The sequence below is a fragment of the Protopterus annectens genome, chromosome 14.part0 (genome assembly GCF_019279795.1).
Source record: "Protopterus annectens isolate FY-2018-M chromosome 14.part0, PAN1.0, whole genome shotgun sequence".
In the NCBI taxonomy this organism is placed as follows: domain Eukaryota; kingdom Metazoa; phylum Chordata; order Ceratodontiformes; family Protopteridae; genus Protopterus; species Protopterus annectens.
This window is the reverse complement of record NC_056748.1, coordinates 618,300,175-618,318,671: the sequence shown is the minus strand read 5'-3', so window position 1 is coordinate 618,318,671 and position 18,497 is coordinate 618,300,175. Positions and strand designations below refer to the sequence as shown.

Below are 18,497 nucleotides of genomic sequence, written 5' to 3'. Positions count from 1 at the left end.
TGATTTTTTAGAATTGCCTAAAAAAGGCACTATGGGGGTGGCAAGAGCCTTGGCCAGTATTCAAAAGCCTAAGGGTGACAGGTGCAAGCCATCTCTAGCAAAGCAGCATGGCTTGTCGAGCATGTTATCCCAGGCTGACAGACACTGGATCCCCTTTGAATGACACCAGAAGCTTAGCCAATTGTTAAAATTGATAATTTTTTCTTTATATCATGGTATCGTTCTTGGTGAGGGCAGGTTGCATCTCAGGATCTGGATCATACTGGCCTGGGTTACATGATCAGAGAGCTCTTCCATGTGTCTTTTCATGTACTCCAGGGAAGTACGGCTCAGGTCATTCACACCAACATGGGCAATGACAGAGTCGTATTTGTACTTGTTCTGGAGTGACCTGAGTGCTTGTGTTATGAGGCAGATCCTGGCGCCCAACAGGCAGCTAATAGTAACCTTCTCCTTGTTCAATCTAGTGAGTGGGACATCAGTGTGCCTGACTATAGAGTCACCTATTACTAGTGTGTTGGGTATGTGTTTTTGCCTTAAGGGCTGTGATTGCGTGGCACACTGGTTTTGTGAAGTATGTGTTTCATGGTTTGTGTTGGGGGGGGAGGAGGTTGGTTGGATGTCTGCTTTGGAGGTCTCTGTTGCTTTTGCAGATTTTTATTTAGAGCCTCCGAGTATGTTTTCGTGTATTTATGTGTTATTTTGCTGGTGCTGGTTTCATAGGTCTTTGTGAGACTGGTGTTGTGATGCAAGTAATTTCCTTCTCCTCTTGACCGTCTGGTCCGGTCTTGAGTTGAGAGAGCTTAGCCTCCAGTTTGGCCATATAATTGCATCTCTCACACGTATTAATGTTTGGTAGTAGGAGGAGAGGGTTGTCTGTGTACATGAGACAGTTGTAACATTGCCTCAAAATGCCCAGATTCACCAGTTAGACCGGAGAGTAGACCTGAAACTGCCCTTTGTACATGCCTGGATAGGTACAGTGAGCTGTTTTACTGATTGGGTGGTAAGGTCGAATAGAGAGTCTTGTCCTTCTCTACATTATAGGGGGGGGTCTAGTGCTAAGGTTTATTAGTGCTTGCTATGAGTTTTGAGCAGGTGCCGGGCTGAGAAGTGAATGGTTTGAGTGCTTAAGTTGAAAGTTTGTCTAGTTCCAAGAGAAAAATTAGAGAGTAGAATTTATGGAGCTGGGAATAGTTATACCCTGGCAAACCGACGCTGCCTGGCACACAAAACCGCTCTAATGCAGGTTTTATAGCAGGGAAACGAAAGAGATAGAAATTAGCTCAAAATGGCCAATAAACTACTAATTTCTTTGGCTGAAACCACTCCTCCAGGGACAGATAGGCTGCTCAAAGCTCCCTCTCACAGGTGAACAGAGAAACTTCCTTCTATCCAAGTAAGGTATGGGCAAACACAGAAACTTGTAACACAGCTCTGAATTCAGCACTAACCTGAAAACTGGACTATATTAGTTTAGAAAGGTGGGAAAACAAGTATTTTTTCTTTTTTTCAGTAAATAAAGCAGATACAATCAAAAAAACGCTTTAAATGCACAGCAATGGCTATCACACTTGAGTGTGTAGCCTACAACTGTTAAACAAGTAATTTAAACACAAAAATGACTGTTAAAGTGCAGGCAGTAAAATAAGTACAATATGTAGCTGAAACAATCTTTTTAAATCACAGAAACTCTAAAAAATTGGCGTTTTAGGCGGCATTAGCTAAAGGCAGCAAGAAAATGCAGAAAAATTATACTTAATCACTCCAAAGTCTCTCTTTTGTCTCTCTGCTGCTGAAGAACTCTGCAGGGTGCCAGGCAGGAGCTTGCTGAGCTGTATACAACCACAAAAATCCTTGCAAATGTGGGTTTTATAGCAGGGAAATTAAAGGTATAGAAATTAGCCCAAAATGGCCAATACACTATTAATTTCTGGGCTGAAACCACTCCTCCAGGGACAGAGGCTGCTCACAGCTCCTGTCTCTCACAGGTGAACAGAGAAACTTCCTTCTATCCAAGTAAGGTGTGGGCAAACACAGAAACTTGTAACACAGCCCTAAATTCAGCATGAACCTGAAAACTGGACTATACTAGCTTAGAAAGGCGGGAAAACAAGTATATTTTTTGTTTTTTTTTCTTTTTTCAGTAAATAAAGCAAATACAATCAAAAAACACTTTAAATGCACAGAAATGGCTATCACACTTGAGTGTGTAGCCTACAACAGTTAAACAGGTAATTTAGACACAAAAATGACTTTGTTAAAGTGCAGGCAGTAAAATAAGTACAATATGTAGCTGAAACAAGCTTGTTAAATCACAGAAACTCTAAACAATTGACGTTTTAGGCAGAATTAGCTAAAGGCAGCAGTATAGTAGCATGTATGTTCTCTATTCGTTACGAGCAAGAGATTGGTTCTCTGGGTACTGCTCAGAAAACATTCTGGGTGAACTATTGAATACTGGAGTTGCGGTAACATGTATTTTATTATTTATTAACTAAGGTGGTCCATTCAGTCCTGTTCTTATCGCAGAAGTGGTTTGGATTGCCATACGAGCAGTAATAATTGCAAAAGGCTTGTAAAGACTTAGAATTTTGTAATTGCAATAACAGACATTTGTGAGTATCTGCAGCTAAGAAAAGTAGCCTAATTTTTCAGATTAGAGGCCAAGATTTTTGAACACATATGTTCATAGGTGTGTACTAGGATAATGGCCCTGGGGCCTTTACAATCCTAGCCATAGGATTACCCTGACATTGTGGCCACCCGACCTTAGTTCCCAGTCCCTCTGTCGAGTAGAGCCACTGGAGTTATCCCCAGAGTGAATTTTCTATTTTCTATCCACTCATCAAGATTTCTCTTGAATAGAGTCAGTGAGGTGCTCTGCTTGACATGTATGGGAAGTCTATTCCATAGCATGGGCAGTCTCTGGGTTATGAACCTGTCCCTCCAGTACGTTTTGTTGATTGTGGTAATGAGGTTGAGGTCTCTGGTGCATGTGGTGCAGAGGAATTGGGATTTCTTTAGATGTAGCATTTCTAACAGATCTGGGTCAGACATGGCTTTGTAAGTCAAGCAGAGATTGCCTCTAAGTAGGTGATACAAGACAGAGAATAGTTGGAGTTTTTTGAGTCTGTCCATATAGGATAAGTGTTTAAGGCCTAGGATCCTCTTTGTGAGGTACTTTTGCTGCCTTTCCAGTTGTTGCAGGTGTCTAGTGAGGTACATGCCAAATGGGGCATTGTACTCAATGACTGGCCTAATGAGGGAAGAATAGAGGGAGACAATGACCTCTTTCTTCCCGGATGCAAAACCCTTAATAATGAGATGTGCCACATAGAAGGACTTTCTGGCCACAGTGGCAATGTGGTGATCAAAAGAGAGGTTGCTGTCAACCTGTGTTCCCAGATCTCTTATAACGCATTCTATCTTCAGTGGACTACCACCAATGTAGTAATTCATGGGAACTGGGTTTTTCCCAAAGGGGATGATGACAGATTTTTTGGCATTAAGCTTAAGGCCATCATTATGACACCAGTCGTTGGTCTCGGTGAGGCCATTCTTTAGGGTGTCAACATCACTTGGGGAGTTAATAATAGCTCCCAACTTGCAATCATCTGTGAACTTTGTCAGCCAGAGTCCCTTTGTGTTGGCCTGGACTTCAGAGAAGTAGATACCAAACAGGAGAGGACTTAGGACCAAACCCTGTGGGACTCCACTCATGACTAATCAGCAGTCTGACTTGTAGTCAGCTACTTTCACACTGTGGGTTCTGTCTGTGAGCCAGTTTGCAACCCACCTAGTGAAATAGGGGAGTTGATGCTGAGCTTAGTGAGTTTTTCTATGATTCCTGAGTGGGAAATAGTATCAAAGGCCTTGGCCAGATCAAGGTAGGCTGTATGAACCACCTTGTCTTTATCCGCAGCTCTGGTGACTGACTCAAAGAAGTCGACTGAGTTGAGCAGGCATGATCTACCCTTCACAAAACCAAACTGTGTGGGATCCAGAGTTTGGAGATTCCCTATAGCCTTGTTTATTAGGTCCATGATGATGGTTTCTATAGCTTTGCATATCAGACTTGTCAGGCTAATGGGGCAATAGTTCCCAGGGTCTGTAGTTGCTCCTCCTTTGTGGAGAGGGATGACTGTAGCAGTGCGCCATTTGGTAGGGACAAAGCCTGAGGTGAGGCTGTGATTGAACAGGGCACACAGGTGAGGTGCCAGTTCACTATGTAGTTCATGTAGAACACAGCTAGGAATATTGTCAGGTCCCATAGAAGCTGTATTCTTGGCCTTGGACAGTGCTGTTTTAACCTGTGCAGCAGTAATACTGGGTGCCTGGCAATCTACTGGTATTGTGATTGGTCCTTGCGGGAGGGGTAAAGTTGGCACTGAATATGTCGGTCAATATATTGGCAATATCTGTTGGCTCGGTAGAGGAGATACCATTGTGCAGTAGCTCAGAGCAAATCTGGGTATTGCTGTGGAGAATTTTTACATAACTATAGAAGGCCTTGTGGTTGTCTTTACTATTTGCTGCAATTCTGTTTTCATAGCTAGCTTTACAGGATTTGATGAGGGATCTCAACATTTTGTTGAGGCTGATACGGGAGTTTTTCCAGTCTTGGGACCTCACCTTATTGCACATCAGTTTCTTCCTTCTGTTGCAGAGTTTGTTTATGGCAGGGGACCACTAGATTGGCTTCATTTTTTTGGAGGAGAGCATCTTGGTTCTATTGGGTATGGTGAGATCCATGCATTTGTGTATGTGTTCATACAGTGCATTGGTGTATGATTTGGTGGTCATGCAACTATTCTCCATTTGCATGGGTGCCGTGAAGTTAGCCACCTCTGTTTTTAGGAGCCCAAAGTTAGCTTTGGAGAAGTTTTTCATGGTGGTTACCTTTGGGGGTGGGGGGTGGGTGGGAGGGATGTGGATTTCCAAGGTGATTAGTTTGTAGTCGGATCTAACCAGAGAGGAGTGGACTATTGGTGTAGAACAATGGTCGCTCATGTTAGTAATGACCAGGTCAAGGATGTTGCTACCTCTAGTGGGGGTAAGAATGAGCTGGTCCAGGACACTAGAATGAATGAATTCCAGGAAACACTGGGCACGTGTATTGGTACATGAGTAGTTTTCCAAGTTAATGGAGGAGTAGTTGAAGTCGCCCAGTATGAGAGTGTTAGGTTGGACCCTAATATTCTCCAGGGTGCTTAGGAATGTGGAGTGAGAGTCTTGGGACATGGTTGGGGACCTATAGCAGGCTATGACCTGAATTGCTGTCTTACCCAATGTTAACTGCACCTGAAGTATCTCTGATGCATTATGTTGGGCTAGCAGTCTGGAAGTGAGCGCATCCTTTATGAATATGGAAACACCACTGCCTTTGGAGCTTTGGTCCAAGTTCTGGGGCCGAAAGGTGTGGAATGAGTTATAGCCTGGTAGTCCAGGGTTGCTTTCTGCTGCCTTGAACTAGGTCTCTGTTACAGCACAAATGTCGATGTTCTCCATTTTAAGTAGTGCTTCCAGTGAGTGCATTTTGAGATTTAGACTTCTAGCATTGAGCAGCATGACTGTCAGATTGCATTTGCTTGCAGCTGTTACTGTGGTAATTTGGTCTTTGGAACACCTACTAAAAAAGGCACTATATGGGGTGGCAAGAGCCCTGGCCAGTATCCAGAAGCCCAGGGGTGACAGATGCAGGCCATCTCTGGCAAAGCATTGAGGTCTGTCAATCATGTCATCCCAGGCAGACAGATACTGGATCCCCTTAGAATGACACCAGCAACTTAACCAATTGTTGAAATCAGTCATTTTCTGCTTGTACTTGTAGTATCATTCTGGGTGATGGTAGGATACTGCTCAGGGCTAGGGTCATACTCGCCTGGGTTACATAATCCGAGAGCTCCACCATGTCTCTTTTCATGTAGTCCAGGGAGGTAAGACTCAGATCATTCACACCTGCATGTACAATGACAGAGTCATATTTGCACCTGTTGGTGAGAGACCTGATTGTTTGCATTATGTGGTGGATCCTGGCTCCTGACAGGCAGATGACTATTACTTTCTCCTTATTCAACCTAGTGAGTGGGACATCAGTGTGCCTCACTATCGAGTCACCTATGACTAGTGAGTTGGGGATGCTGTTTTGCCTTAGGGGCTTTGGTTGAGTGGCACACTGTTTAGGAGAATTATGTGTCTCATGATTAGTGTTGTGGTGGTTGAGTGTGTTTCTATTTTGGAGGTCTCTGCTGTTTGGGTAGATTTTTATTGAGAGCCTTCGCGAAGGTGGGTGTGTGGTTTGTGTTTTTATGTGAAGGCAGTGCTGGTGTGTGTTCTGGAGGGCTATGTGTTCCATATGGTATGGTGCAAGTACTGACCTTCTCCTCTTAACCAGCTATTCCAGTCATGGCTGGAGTGTGTGTGGCTTCCAATTTGGATATATAAGTGCATCTCTCACAAGTCTGAGTGTTGGGAGGTAAGAGGAGAAGGTTGTCGGTGTACATGAGGCAGTTGCTACATTGCCTCAGAATACCCAAGTTCACCAGGTTAATAGGAGAAAGCACAGGGAACTGACCTTTAGACATGCCTGGAGAGGTGGGCATTTATAATAAGTACTGGAGCTGTTTCCTTGTAGAACATTTAGTGATGGTAGCACTTTCGTGTGCTACAATAATTGCTACAAGAAGTCTAGTAAAGTGCTAGACTAATAAGCTAGTAAAAGTGCAATTTTGATTGTATTCTATCCTGTTCTATTCTATTATATGACCTAGCATGGTAGGTTACTGAGACATCATAAGTTAAAGTAATCTGATTAGTTCTGCCAGAGTATAATCTTCTCAAGAAAATGCAGCTGCATTGGGATTAGCTGCAAAAACTGGGTGGTTTCAACAGAGTGGTGCTCTTTTGATGGCTTTTTCAACTATTTTGCAGTACATATAATATTGTGTCATGGTGTCACAGTAATTGTCAGTGTTACTACATAGATACTCACTCAACATTGGTTTCATTCAAAAGGCAGTCCTATGTGTTTAAGAGAAATGAGATGAAAACCTGTATAAAAGATTTACATCCTGTGTGACTATAAGAATCATTTTCTGTGTCCCAATTCTAATCTGGCGATGTTTGCCTTTTTATTATGTATCATCTGCATGCCCTGGCATCCCTCTTCAAATTCCTACCCTGCCTGCCTCAGTAGAGTAGATTGCCTCTGCAGACCAGCATCACTGGTCTCCCACTTCCTAGATGTGGGGATAATTATACCATTGTAGAGAGGGAAAAAGAGCATTGTGGTACTGCATCACATCTTGCCTGTGATACGTCAGACCTCCATAAGATACATGTGTACGATGACAGCAGCACACATGCTCATCAATCCTGTGAGTTGAGAAGAAGAAGTTTGTTCTACTGTAGCCCTACAAGTTATCTCCCTAGCCTGTGCGAGAGAGTAAGCTAGCATTGATCAGTCTCTGACCATTCCCACACATTAAAAAAGATGACTTCCACTCACTCAAGTCTCTCTGCCACTGATAACCATCTGACACCTGAGATGCTAGACTAATTCAAGTTGCTAATGCTTCATACATTTGTAACAACAGGCCTTCTGTTAAAATCAGTTATCTTTCTTTTGTTTTAGCTGCTCTGAGAAAAATCTTGTTTTGAGTATATTTGTTAGTAAATTAGTAAGAGTATTATGAACATACACTACTCATTGTTATGATTTATTTCCCAGTTCATGTGAAAACTTCTTTGTTTACTGATAGCATTTATATTGCACTTACCTCTGACAGCATGCAAGACGACACTTCAGAAGAACCTACTTCAATATCTCAACTTTTACGAGAAAGCTATTTAGCTGAAACCAGAACACATCAGAATTATGAAGAACCAAGCAAGTATGAGCCTTCCTCAGATCACTTCTATTATACCAATGTGACAGAAAGCTCTGCAGATGTAGGGAGCAGTGACGACTTTCTGGATCTTTCTGCATTTTTGAGTGAAGAAGAGCTAGACAAAAGTGTAAACTTAGCAAGAGAAGCAATAGATCAAACACCACGTGAAACCAAGCAACAAGAAAAAAAAATACGTGTGAAACAACCTTCAAAATCCACTTCAAACAAACAAGTACCAAAACCTGTAGTCTCACAAGCTTCTTCAGACAAAGGTCATACACAGAGCTTCCGTAGAGAAAATGTCATCCGAGGTTCAAAAAGTTCTAAGGAGAGTACTCAAGATGCTAAAAAGACATCAAAAAACAGCCCCTATGGTTGTGAAGCTGAAGCTAAAAAAGAATTTTTGAACAAAGCTGCAGATTTTATTGAGGAATTGTCTTCACTCTTTAAATCACAGAGCTCAAAGAGGATCAGACCAAAAGCTCTGAAAGATCACAGAAAAAAGTATGAGGCTCAGCTTCGTGAAAATCAGCCAAACAATTCTACTTACCCGTATATTTCAGAGAGCAGGGAAAGAGCTCAAGTTTCAATTCCAGAGGCAGATTTAAATGAACCAGAAAGCCCAGTTCAAGAGGGAATACAACAAACTGAACAGTCATCTGATCAAGAAGAAATTATTGAAGGAGAAGAAGAACAACCACCACCATCACCACCACCATCACCACCATCACCACCACCATCACCACCATCACCACCACCACCACCACCACTACCACATGAGGTTATGGCAGATATTCCTGCTGAGTCTTTTGAATATGAAGAATTCAAAGGGATGCCTCCAGTATTCATACAACGGCTAAAGAGTAGAGAAGTTCTAGCAGGAAGCAAAGTTCAGTTAGACTGCATCGTAGAAGGAAATCCAGCACCAGACGTCAGGTAAATATCCTTATGTTTAAGGAAATGTGTAATTTACTTGCCACTTACAGAATGCATTTTTGTTTTAATTTTAGTTAGCAAAATGTACACTTTCAGATAGTGATAAAAAATAGTTTAGCAGTCCTTGTGCTACATGAAAAAATATTATCTTTTGAGTTACAGAATGCCTGTTTGGTAGACGGATGGTTAATGAACACATAGATTTTAGAGGCGCACAAGAGCTTTAAGTGTCTGCTTTACAAGTCTAATAAACAGAATGGGGATTATTAAAAACAGTGCTTAAGATGATTTTCATGTATGCATTAAAAGGATGCATGTTGTAATTGATTATAATAGGTGTTAGGTGTGAATGGCTCCGTTTCAGCAACAGTTTGTAATCCGTTTATGGTTTGAAAATATCCCTTGTTAAAAAGACATCTGATTGATTCCCTTTTACAGGGCATGTTTTTATTATTTTTTATTATTTTTTTTGAAAAAGAGACATGCTATTCATTCATTTAGTTTCATTGCACAGAAATATGTTTGTAGTGTTTCAGTTCATTTTTAGCATGTATTTCCTCTAAGCAGGAGGCTTTTATATTCTGTACATTTGCAATGCATTTTCATTTTCTTGAGTTCAAGAAGCATAACATACAACTGAGTTGAGAAATGAAATAATACAACAGTGGGGAAGATTATTCAGTTGGTAAGAAAAATTTGTAACATGGTTGGTTAATGCAGGTAAATGAGATACACAAGGCAATGAATCATAGTGTGTTGCTACAAAATTGTAGTATAAAGTGAGTAAGCCAATGCAATATTCAATTTAAAGCATCTAGAATGTGACAGTCCCACTAAATGCATGCTGCTTTCCTGTCACGTGCTACACCTTCTGGCTCACTTAAGTATGAGCACACGCTGTTAGAAAAGAGGCAGATGTATTGTTTTCTTAGTCTGTCCTAAGCACTGTTTCATAGATGTACATAGTTACTTTATACATGCCGTGTATAGTTGGCACAAGTTGATTTCCTCCTCTGCAGGAATTTGCAGTTATTAAATGCTGGTGACTACTTCCTCTCCTACAGTCTAGTTGATCTATTCTACTACCATCCCACTCTGTAACCTACTGTTTTTTTTTCAAACTGTTGCATTCACTATGGGAAAACAAAACATGACTCAGGTGCTTATCTCTATAGCAGCTGGTGGCTGGGAAGATTACCAGAAAAAGTCCAGTGGGACGACCACTGGAATCAACAAAAATTGTCATCATACCTTCCACTATGAATTTAGCCTTGCCACTTCATTAATTAATGAATGCTTAAATTACATGTTTCCTGAGAAAATAAAATAAAATGATGATAAAAATAAAATTCATGGTTGATAGTGTTAAGAACAGAGGAAATGTTTACAGTACTTAACCTTTATTTATAAAGAATTTTTAGACAAATTATAAAACACTGTACTGAACCATAATACAGTAAAAAATAATTTTGAAATACGTAATTTTATAAGTAATTAAAATGACAGTGTACTCCGGTGATTTAATTAAGGTGACAAATATATAAATATAAGGAAATATGAGGTTTCAACACAAGTAGAAAGTTTACCTTTACAAATAAATAATTGGTCATGTTTTAAAAAAGGAGACAGAGCTTCTGTGTCAGTGACTTGTAAGGATGGAACTATGACTGTGGTCCAGATGACTTTGGTCCAGTTAGTGGTATAAAAGCTGGGGAAGTCAGATGGAGGGGATAGAAATGATCAGGATTAACTCGCTGATCTCTTTGTCAGGGGTGAGGAGAGACTGAGAAAGTACATCTCCCAGGATGAATACTTTGCCTATAATCTCCAATGGAGACCAGAGGCGAGGTACATGTCACACTGGCAACTGGTTGACAAAGTCCTCTGCACACCTATCTCTTAGCCTGTTTTGGGCATATGCAGAGAAATAGTAAGTGTGTATATATATATATATATATATATATATATATATATATATATATATATATAATGGGGGAGAAAATCTACATAACAAAGAGATCCAAAGCTTCAGTGTTTTAACCCATGAAAATAAGAATTCTAAAGGACAGAGGCAAAAGAAGTAAAAATAGATGTGCTCATGTTATTTCTAGTCTATTCTTACTCATGTTGTCCTTCAGAAGAGCAATAAGAATGCACGCAGTTACTCTTACGCCTTACTAACCTGCATCCACATCATGTAGGCATTGATATATTAGAACTACCACCTTATTAGTGATAGTGATGTGTCATTTCAATATCACACAGCACTGTTCCTCCAAAACTGTGAAAACATAGGCTAATGCCACATTTACTATACCCATTATAGTCCTTGCTACAGCATTCTGCATAACTTTAGCTAATGGAGTTCCACTCAGTTTCGCTGAGGATGCAACACATTACCATAATTCAGAGAATAAGACACAAGTGTGTGATTTTTTTGTGGGATCAGCTCATTCTGATAATGTTCTTGAGATGCAGGCATGATGATTTAATTATTGCTGATTTTCTTCACTGTCAGTACATGATCAAGAAAAAAAGCATTGGCAGTAAGCCCAATTTTTTATCAGAAAGAAAAATGTATTGTAAAAATGGAGGAACAACAATATTCTCCATCAAACATCCAAAACTTCCATTTTTGTGGCATTTAATCTAGCCCAATTTTTGTTTCATCAAGTGCAAACCTTGATATAATAGTAATGAACACTACTCATGTTCACATGTGATGGTGAACTAGATCCAATTTTCATTGGTAGAACTATGATAAGTCAGTCTGGGTCTCCTAATACATGCTTTTCAGTGTCAGCGTGTACACCACAAACAATAACGAATGCAACATCAAACCTTGTCATGCCTGCTAAGCCAGGGAGAACCAATTAAACAAATTTACCTAGAGATCAGTATCTAAAGCTATGTGTGAAGTATGGTCTGAATCTGTGAAGGACTACAGCTAATAGTCCACAATCATACCGATAGATTGCTGATGCCTTGTGGACCGCAACGTCAAATGTTAAAGTCAGACAGAGAAAGCAATTATAATGGTATTGAAGGACAAGGATGTAATTTTTTTCTCATTGGTTTATCACAACAAAAAAGTCAATAAGCATCCTCAGCTATTACAGTTTTATGTCACTTTCTGAAAAACCGAATGGAATTGATTTAGGAAAGCCATAGAATGAAAGGTGAGCTTTAAGTTTCAGAATCATTCCTTTGTTAATAATATTGGAAAGAATCATAAGATTTTTGCCACAGAGGTGGGACAGAATTTGTACAGCAGGTGAAATATAGCACATAGCACAGGTGCGAGTATGTGTGCAAGTGTGTGTGTGGTGTGGATGAACTACTGCTACAGGGCTAGCCACCCAGTGGTATAAACATTGGCTTTAAATAATTGTCGCCATTGAAGTCACACACTGACCCCATGTGCAAAAATAGGAAAAGGGAGTTATGGATGGATGAATCATCTCCAGAGATGGAGACAGTGGTCTATAGTAGATTTTACCATGTTAGGTGAAGGAATGAATGGGAATTCTCAACAAGCTGTTACATCAGTTTCCTGGTCCAAATTTACACTTCACAGTGACAGGGTCCCTCTTGTGACTAACATTTATTACTTGGTAGGTTGTGAAACTACTGGAACTTGTTGGAGATGGACTGAAGAATTGTTTTTTTTTTGCTGGCCAAACTCTAAATGTGGCTTCTAGGAAAAGCAAATTTGAAAAAGGAGTACTATTTTATACTGCTATCTATCACATTCATTAGAGAAAATCTGACTTTTTTTTACATTAGTATGTGAACATTTTATTCAGTGTCAGTCAAAATAGGTTACCAGTAATCTTTCGTCTATTAATCATTTTTGGGCTTATGATGTTAGACTGTTTATTAATGGTAGCAGTTGTGAACTGGTTTGCATGGCAACATATATGGGCACTACATTCAATTTAAGACAACTGCTAGACAAATAAGAAATTGTAACAGTGTGCATTTCTCAGCCAATAGGAACTGTATGACTAAGAATACAAAGCACAGTCTCACCCAAATATACATGTAAGCCTCTTTCAAATGTATCATTCTTGAATGGACTATATCTGGTCATGGGTTGGGGCATACGTCTTTACCTAAGTAAGAGGGAATCTTTTTGATTTTTAAAAAATCATTTTTATTTTATATATCCAAATATATAACATATAAAACAGGAAAAAATCAGTCTCTGGTGGTGTATAGTTACTCAGATTATACTATTTTCAAAAAATCCAGTCTAAGTATTCCTATAATCGTTTGTAAATTATAGCATTATTTAGGGTTGCCACCCCTCTGTTTTTTTTCCGGACTATCCGGAAATCAAACTGATTCTCCGGTAGTCCGGAAAACACTGTACAAACTCTGGTATTCTGTTTCAAAAAGGAAACAGACTATCGGAGTTTGTAAATTGGCTGATTTACTATGCTTTTTTTTTTTTTTTTACAGAAAAGCATAGAAAATCAGCCAAAAGCAGGCAGCAGGATTGAAGAAAGAGGGTGTCCCCTGCCGAGTGATGTCATCGCAACGCCACAAAATTGGCGGAATGTGGGTGGGAGAGTGGGTGGGGTGGGAGGGGTTACTGGTGACACTAGGGGTGTGGCTTTACTCCGGTTTTAGCCACGAAGGAAGGTGGCAACCCTATGTTCACTTGCAGTGTAAAGACTGGTCTCACAGAACTAACTGTCATAAATATATAAAGTTTAATATTGAAGATGCAAAGAATTAGTATCTTGATAGGAAGTTATGTTGTGCCATTTGAGATAAGGGATTGTGCAATGGTAAACTTCGGGTTTTTAACTTAAAAAAAAATCATGCAAGTAACTTAGGTGATGCAGCAGCTTTATGAAAATTCCAGGGATTCGGGCTGATTTAACTGATCTTATGATGTTCTTAGTGCATTTTAACTGACAATGTATTTAGGGTGTCTTGGGGATACAAACATTATGGTTTTCCTGTTATTCTGCTATAGACCAAAACAGAGCCTTTCTGTTAAACTGCATGGTTTTGTTGCATTTATATTTGTTCTAACGTATTTATTTGCTATTTTGCATATAGCTTTTGTTTTACTTAAAAGTAGCAGCCATAATGTGATGGTCACAAGGAAGCCATCAGAAACATCCAAAATGGGATAGATGAGGGACGCGCTGTTGTAAACTGTTGTTGGATCTCATAAGCTTCAACAGTACCTTACATCTCCTTTGTAAATCTTTACACATACACACTATTTTATGCAGATGGAAGAGGTTTATAAGTAAAAGAATGAAATGAAGAATAATTCATTTAGAAAGTTTTATTTTTTAAATGTCATATGTCAGATATGTGTACCAGAACAAATTCAAATGCAGCAGAAGTTTCTACAGATTTCACAACCTTAACAAGCTGTTTTACCCACTACTCCATTCAAGGGACCACAACGAGACCAGCAAAACCTAGACCAAAGTTTTCTTTTATGCAACAGTCATTTAATATCTGCATGAGAAAAGCAGTGCACATTACATTAGTAAGAAGTAAAGAAACCAGACATAGCGGTGTTATGGACAAAATGACAGCACACAAAACTAGCATACTTGGCAATTATCATATTGACAGCATACGCCTTAAAGTTGACCCAGTAGTCAGGGACTTAGGGACACACATAGATAGTAATCTAGCCTTTGACCATCATTTGTCTAAAGTGGTGAGGAAATCATTCTATCTTGCACAACTTATAAACAAAGGTACGGCATCTAAGTCCAAGTAAGTCATTCCACTGTATTCGGCATTCATCAGACCTATCAGTGAGTACAATGCCCCCTTTGGTATGTACCTAACCAGGCATACCCAACAACTGGAACATCCACAGAGGTTCTTCACTAAAAGAATACAGGGCGTAAATAAAATGTCCTATGCAGACCACCTCAAGGCTCTATCCCTGTATTCTGTTTCCTACAGGCTTTTGAGAGGAGATCTATGCATGGCATACAGGCCATTGTCAGATACCACTCTGAGATACCTCCTAAATATCCACAAAACAAACAGCACCAGAATTACCCATTCTTAAGACTTAAACCTTGCCTCTGAATTAAATAGGACTTGCTGGAGAGATAGGTATGTACCCAGAGACGACCCTGTCTATGGAATAGGCACACATCCATGCTAAGCAGAGTTCCTTCCTAACCCAATTCAAGTGCAACTTGGATAATTGGATGGGAAACTGGAAATTCATCCCTGGTTTGGCACCTATGTCTCTAATGGACAAAGCTAACCTGTAAATGGTTCATCTCCCAGGCCCCTGCTTACACTTATCAAGGGTATCAGAACTTGTCAGAGATTTGGGATGCATGGCTAGGCTTTAAAAGACCCTTGTGGTTGTTAGCCTGGTAAACATTTATAAACCTATAATTAGTATTTTAAATAGGCTGACAAAACAGAAATAAAAAAATAAATGTTGTCTGAGATTAAGATGTACCTGTCAGGTATTTAAATAGAACAAGCTTCAATTAATAAATGAAGCTGTGGCAAATTTGGCACATTTACTTACAATTACATCAAATCAGAAAATCAATACATAGACCCTGTTGTACATTGCAATTGACCTGTTAACTTACAATTGTAGCAGATTAACATAAGACACCAGAGTCATACAAAGAATACCATAATAATCACTTGTCTGTGGAAATCTCCACTGAGCAATTCTGCATTTTCTTATTTTTATCGATACATTTCCTTCATCTGAAAACTGTAAAAAGATCTTATCCAAGCAACTAACTCTTTGTGCATTAGAAGGAGAACTTTGAAGAACACCACAAAGATCATGCTGACCACACTACAAAAAGAACACTTTGGAAGTATGTTATAAACCACTTAGCCTTCTCAGGCAAGAGATCAATCACAATTAACGCCATTCAACAATAAGTATAAAGTGAATCCCATTAACAGCCTGCTAATTAAGTCATAATTACTAAACAATGAGAGTGCTTCAGAACTGAAATCTTGGGTATACAAACATGCACCCTTCTAACAGAAATAATTAATTCTGGGTCCAAACACTAAATGAAATGTTGAAAAAATGGACTCAACAAAAAGGCACTTAAGGTTTAGATTCTCTACTTCATAATCAGTTTAATTCTCAAAAAGAGCCACAACATCTTATCAGGGTCATTGACGAAACTGCTCTCTCATTCTCTCATAGGTTCATAGGTAAGTACTAGGCTATCTGCCCGAGGGCATCTATAAGCCTAACCAGAATGTGCTGGCTTTCGCCGCCCCCTCAGATTAGTTTGCTGTGTCTCGGTCCAGCAGAGTCATTAGTTCCCTGTGCCTCTGTCCAGCAGAGCCACTGCAGTGATCCCCAGGGTAAATTTTCTGTTTCCCATCCACTCGTCAAGGTTTCTCTTAAAGAGTGTTTTTGAGGGGCTCTGCCTAATGTAGATTGGAATCCTGTTCCAAAGCATGGGGAGTATCTGGGACAGGAATCTATCCCTCCAGCACGTCCTATTTATCATGGCTCTCGGGGATTTGTTTTTTTTTTAGGTGGAGCATGTCCATCAATTCTGGGTTGGACATGGCCTTGTATGTCAGGCAGAGATCACTTCTGAGTAAGCAGTATGCAACAGAGTACAGCTGGAGTTTCTTCAGTCGGGCTGCATAGGGCATATGTTTGAGGCTAGTAATCCTCTTGGTGAGATACTTCTGTGGTCTTTCCAGCTGTTACAGGTGTCTTGTAAGGTACATCCCAAATGGGGCATTGTACTCTATGATGGGTCTGATGAGTGATGAGTAGAGGGGCACAATAACCTCTTTTGTTCTAGATGCAAACCCTTTTGTGGTTAGGTGGGCCACATAGAAGGATTTTATAACCACCTTGACAATATGATTATCAAAGGAGAGATTACTATCTATTTGGGTCCCCAAATCCCTTATTACATTTTCTATATTTAGGAGACTACCACATATGTGGTTGTTCGCGGGTACTTCGTTTTTTACAAAGGGGATGACTATGCACTTTTTGGCATTTAGCTTGAGGCCATGATTTTGACACCAGGTATCCATCTCAGTGAGACCCTTCTGGTGGATGTCTGTATAAGCTGGAGAGTCAATTATGGCCCCCAGTTTGCAGTATTCTGCGAACTTGGTCAGCCATAGTCCTCCTGTGCTTGCCTGTACCTCTGAGAAGTATATACCAAACAGGAGGGGTCCCAGGACTGAGCCCTGGGGGACGCCACTTGTAACTGGTTTAGAGTTGGACCTAGAGCCTGCACCTCTCACCGTGTGGGTTCTATCCGTGAGCCAATTGGCAACCCATCTTGTGATGTAGGGTTTATGTTCAGGCTGGTGAGCTTGTCTATAATACCAGAATGAGGAATGGTGTCAAAAGCCTTTGCAAGGTCTAGGTAGGCTGTGTGGACCTCCTTTCCCTCGTCTAAAGCTTTGGTAACTGTCTCAAAGAAATCCACCAGGTTTAGGAGGTATGATCTGCCCTTAACAAAGCCAAACTGGGTAGGGTCCAATGTTTGAAGGTTCCCAATGTCTCTGTTAATGAATTCCATGATGATGCGCTCCATGGCCTTGCAGACCAGGCTAGTCAGGCTTATAGGGTGATAGTTCCTGGGGTCCGTTGTGGCTCCACCTTTGTGGAGTGGGATAACTGTTGCTGTGCGCCACTCTATGTGTATGTAGCCTGTAGAGAGGCTGAGTTTGAACAGTGTGTTTAGGTGAGGGATTAGTTCATTTTGGAGCCCGTGTAAGACACAGCCTGGGACACCGTCTGGTCCCATTACAGCTGTATTTTTGGCTTTGGATAGGGCTGTTTTAACCTGTGTGTCAGTGATTGCCAGGGCAATACATTCTTCTGGTATGGTTATGGACCCTTTAGGGGGTGAGAGGGGGGTGAAGTTTGCACTAAACCTGTCTGCCAGAATGTTGGCAATATCAGTAGGTTCAGTGTATTTTGTGCTATTCTGCACTAACTCAGAGCAGATCTCAGAGTTTCCACTTAGGTTCTTGACATAGTTAAAGAACGCTTTGTGGTTATCTTTGGAGTCCTTGGCAATTTTTCTTTCAAAGCTAGCCTTGGATGATTTTATGAGGGATTGTAGTTTTTTGCTGATACTAATCAGGGATGTCTTTCCTTCTTGGGATTTTACTCTCTTTTCCTCCTGTTGTATAGCTTGTTTATGGCAGGGGTCCACCAGTCTGGTTTCCTTTTCTTGGAGGAGTGAGTCTTGGTTTTGCTTTGAATAGCATGATCCATACATTCTTGCAGGTGCTCATAGAGTGCCTTTGTAAGGGATTCAGCAGCTTGGGCAGCATTGTGCTTTAGCATGGGGGCTGTGAACCTTTCGACCTCTGTCTTAAGTAACGTGACATTTGCTTTTGAAAAGTTTTTCATGGTGGTTTTCTTGATTGGGGGTGGGGGTGGAATGTGGATATCCAGAGTGATTAGTCTATGGTCTGATCTAATCAGCGAGGGTTTGACCTCCGGTGTAGAACACCGGTCACTCATGTTGGTGATGACCAGGTCCAATATGTTGTCACCTCTGGTGGGGGTGTTGACCAGTTGATCCAGGGCGTTCGAGTTTATAAATTCTAGGAAGTGTTAGGCAAGGGAGTTAGTACTTGAGTAGTTCTCTCAGTTAATGTTTGGGTAATTGAAATCACCCAATATTAGGG

The 18,497-nt window shown here is 40.5% G+C and overlaps 1 protein-coding gene across 5 annotated transcripts in view; it reads left to right on the top strand.

The window, feature by feature from the left end:
• MYPN (myopalladin) overlaps window positions 1-18,497 on the top strand; it is a 2,130,465-nt gene that overhangs the window by 41,196 nt on the left and 2,070,772 nt on the right. For all 5 annotated transcript variants that reach the window (XM_044056370.1, XM_044056369.1, XM_044056367.1 and 2 more), the window contains exon 2: window positions 7,791-8,828. In XM_044056370.1, coding sequence (XP_043912305.1) covers window positions 7,792-8,828 — 1,037 coding nt within the window. In that variant the 5' untranslated portion in view covers window position 7,791. The remainder of the gene's footprint in view (window positions 1-7,790; window positions 8,829-18,497) is intronic.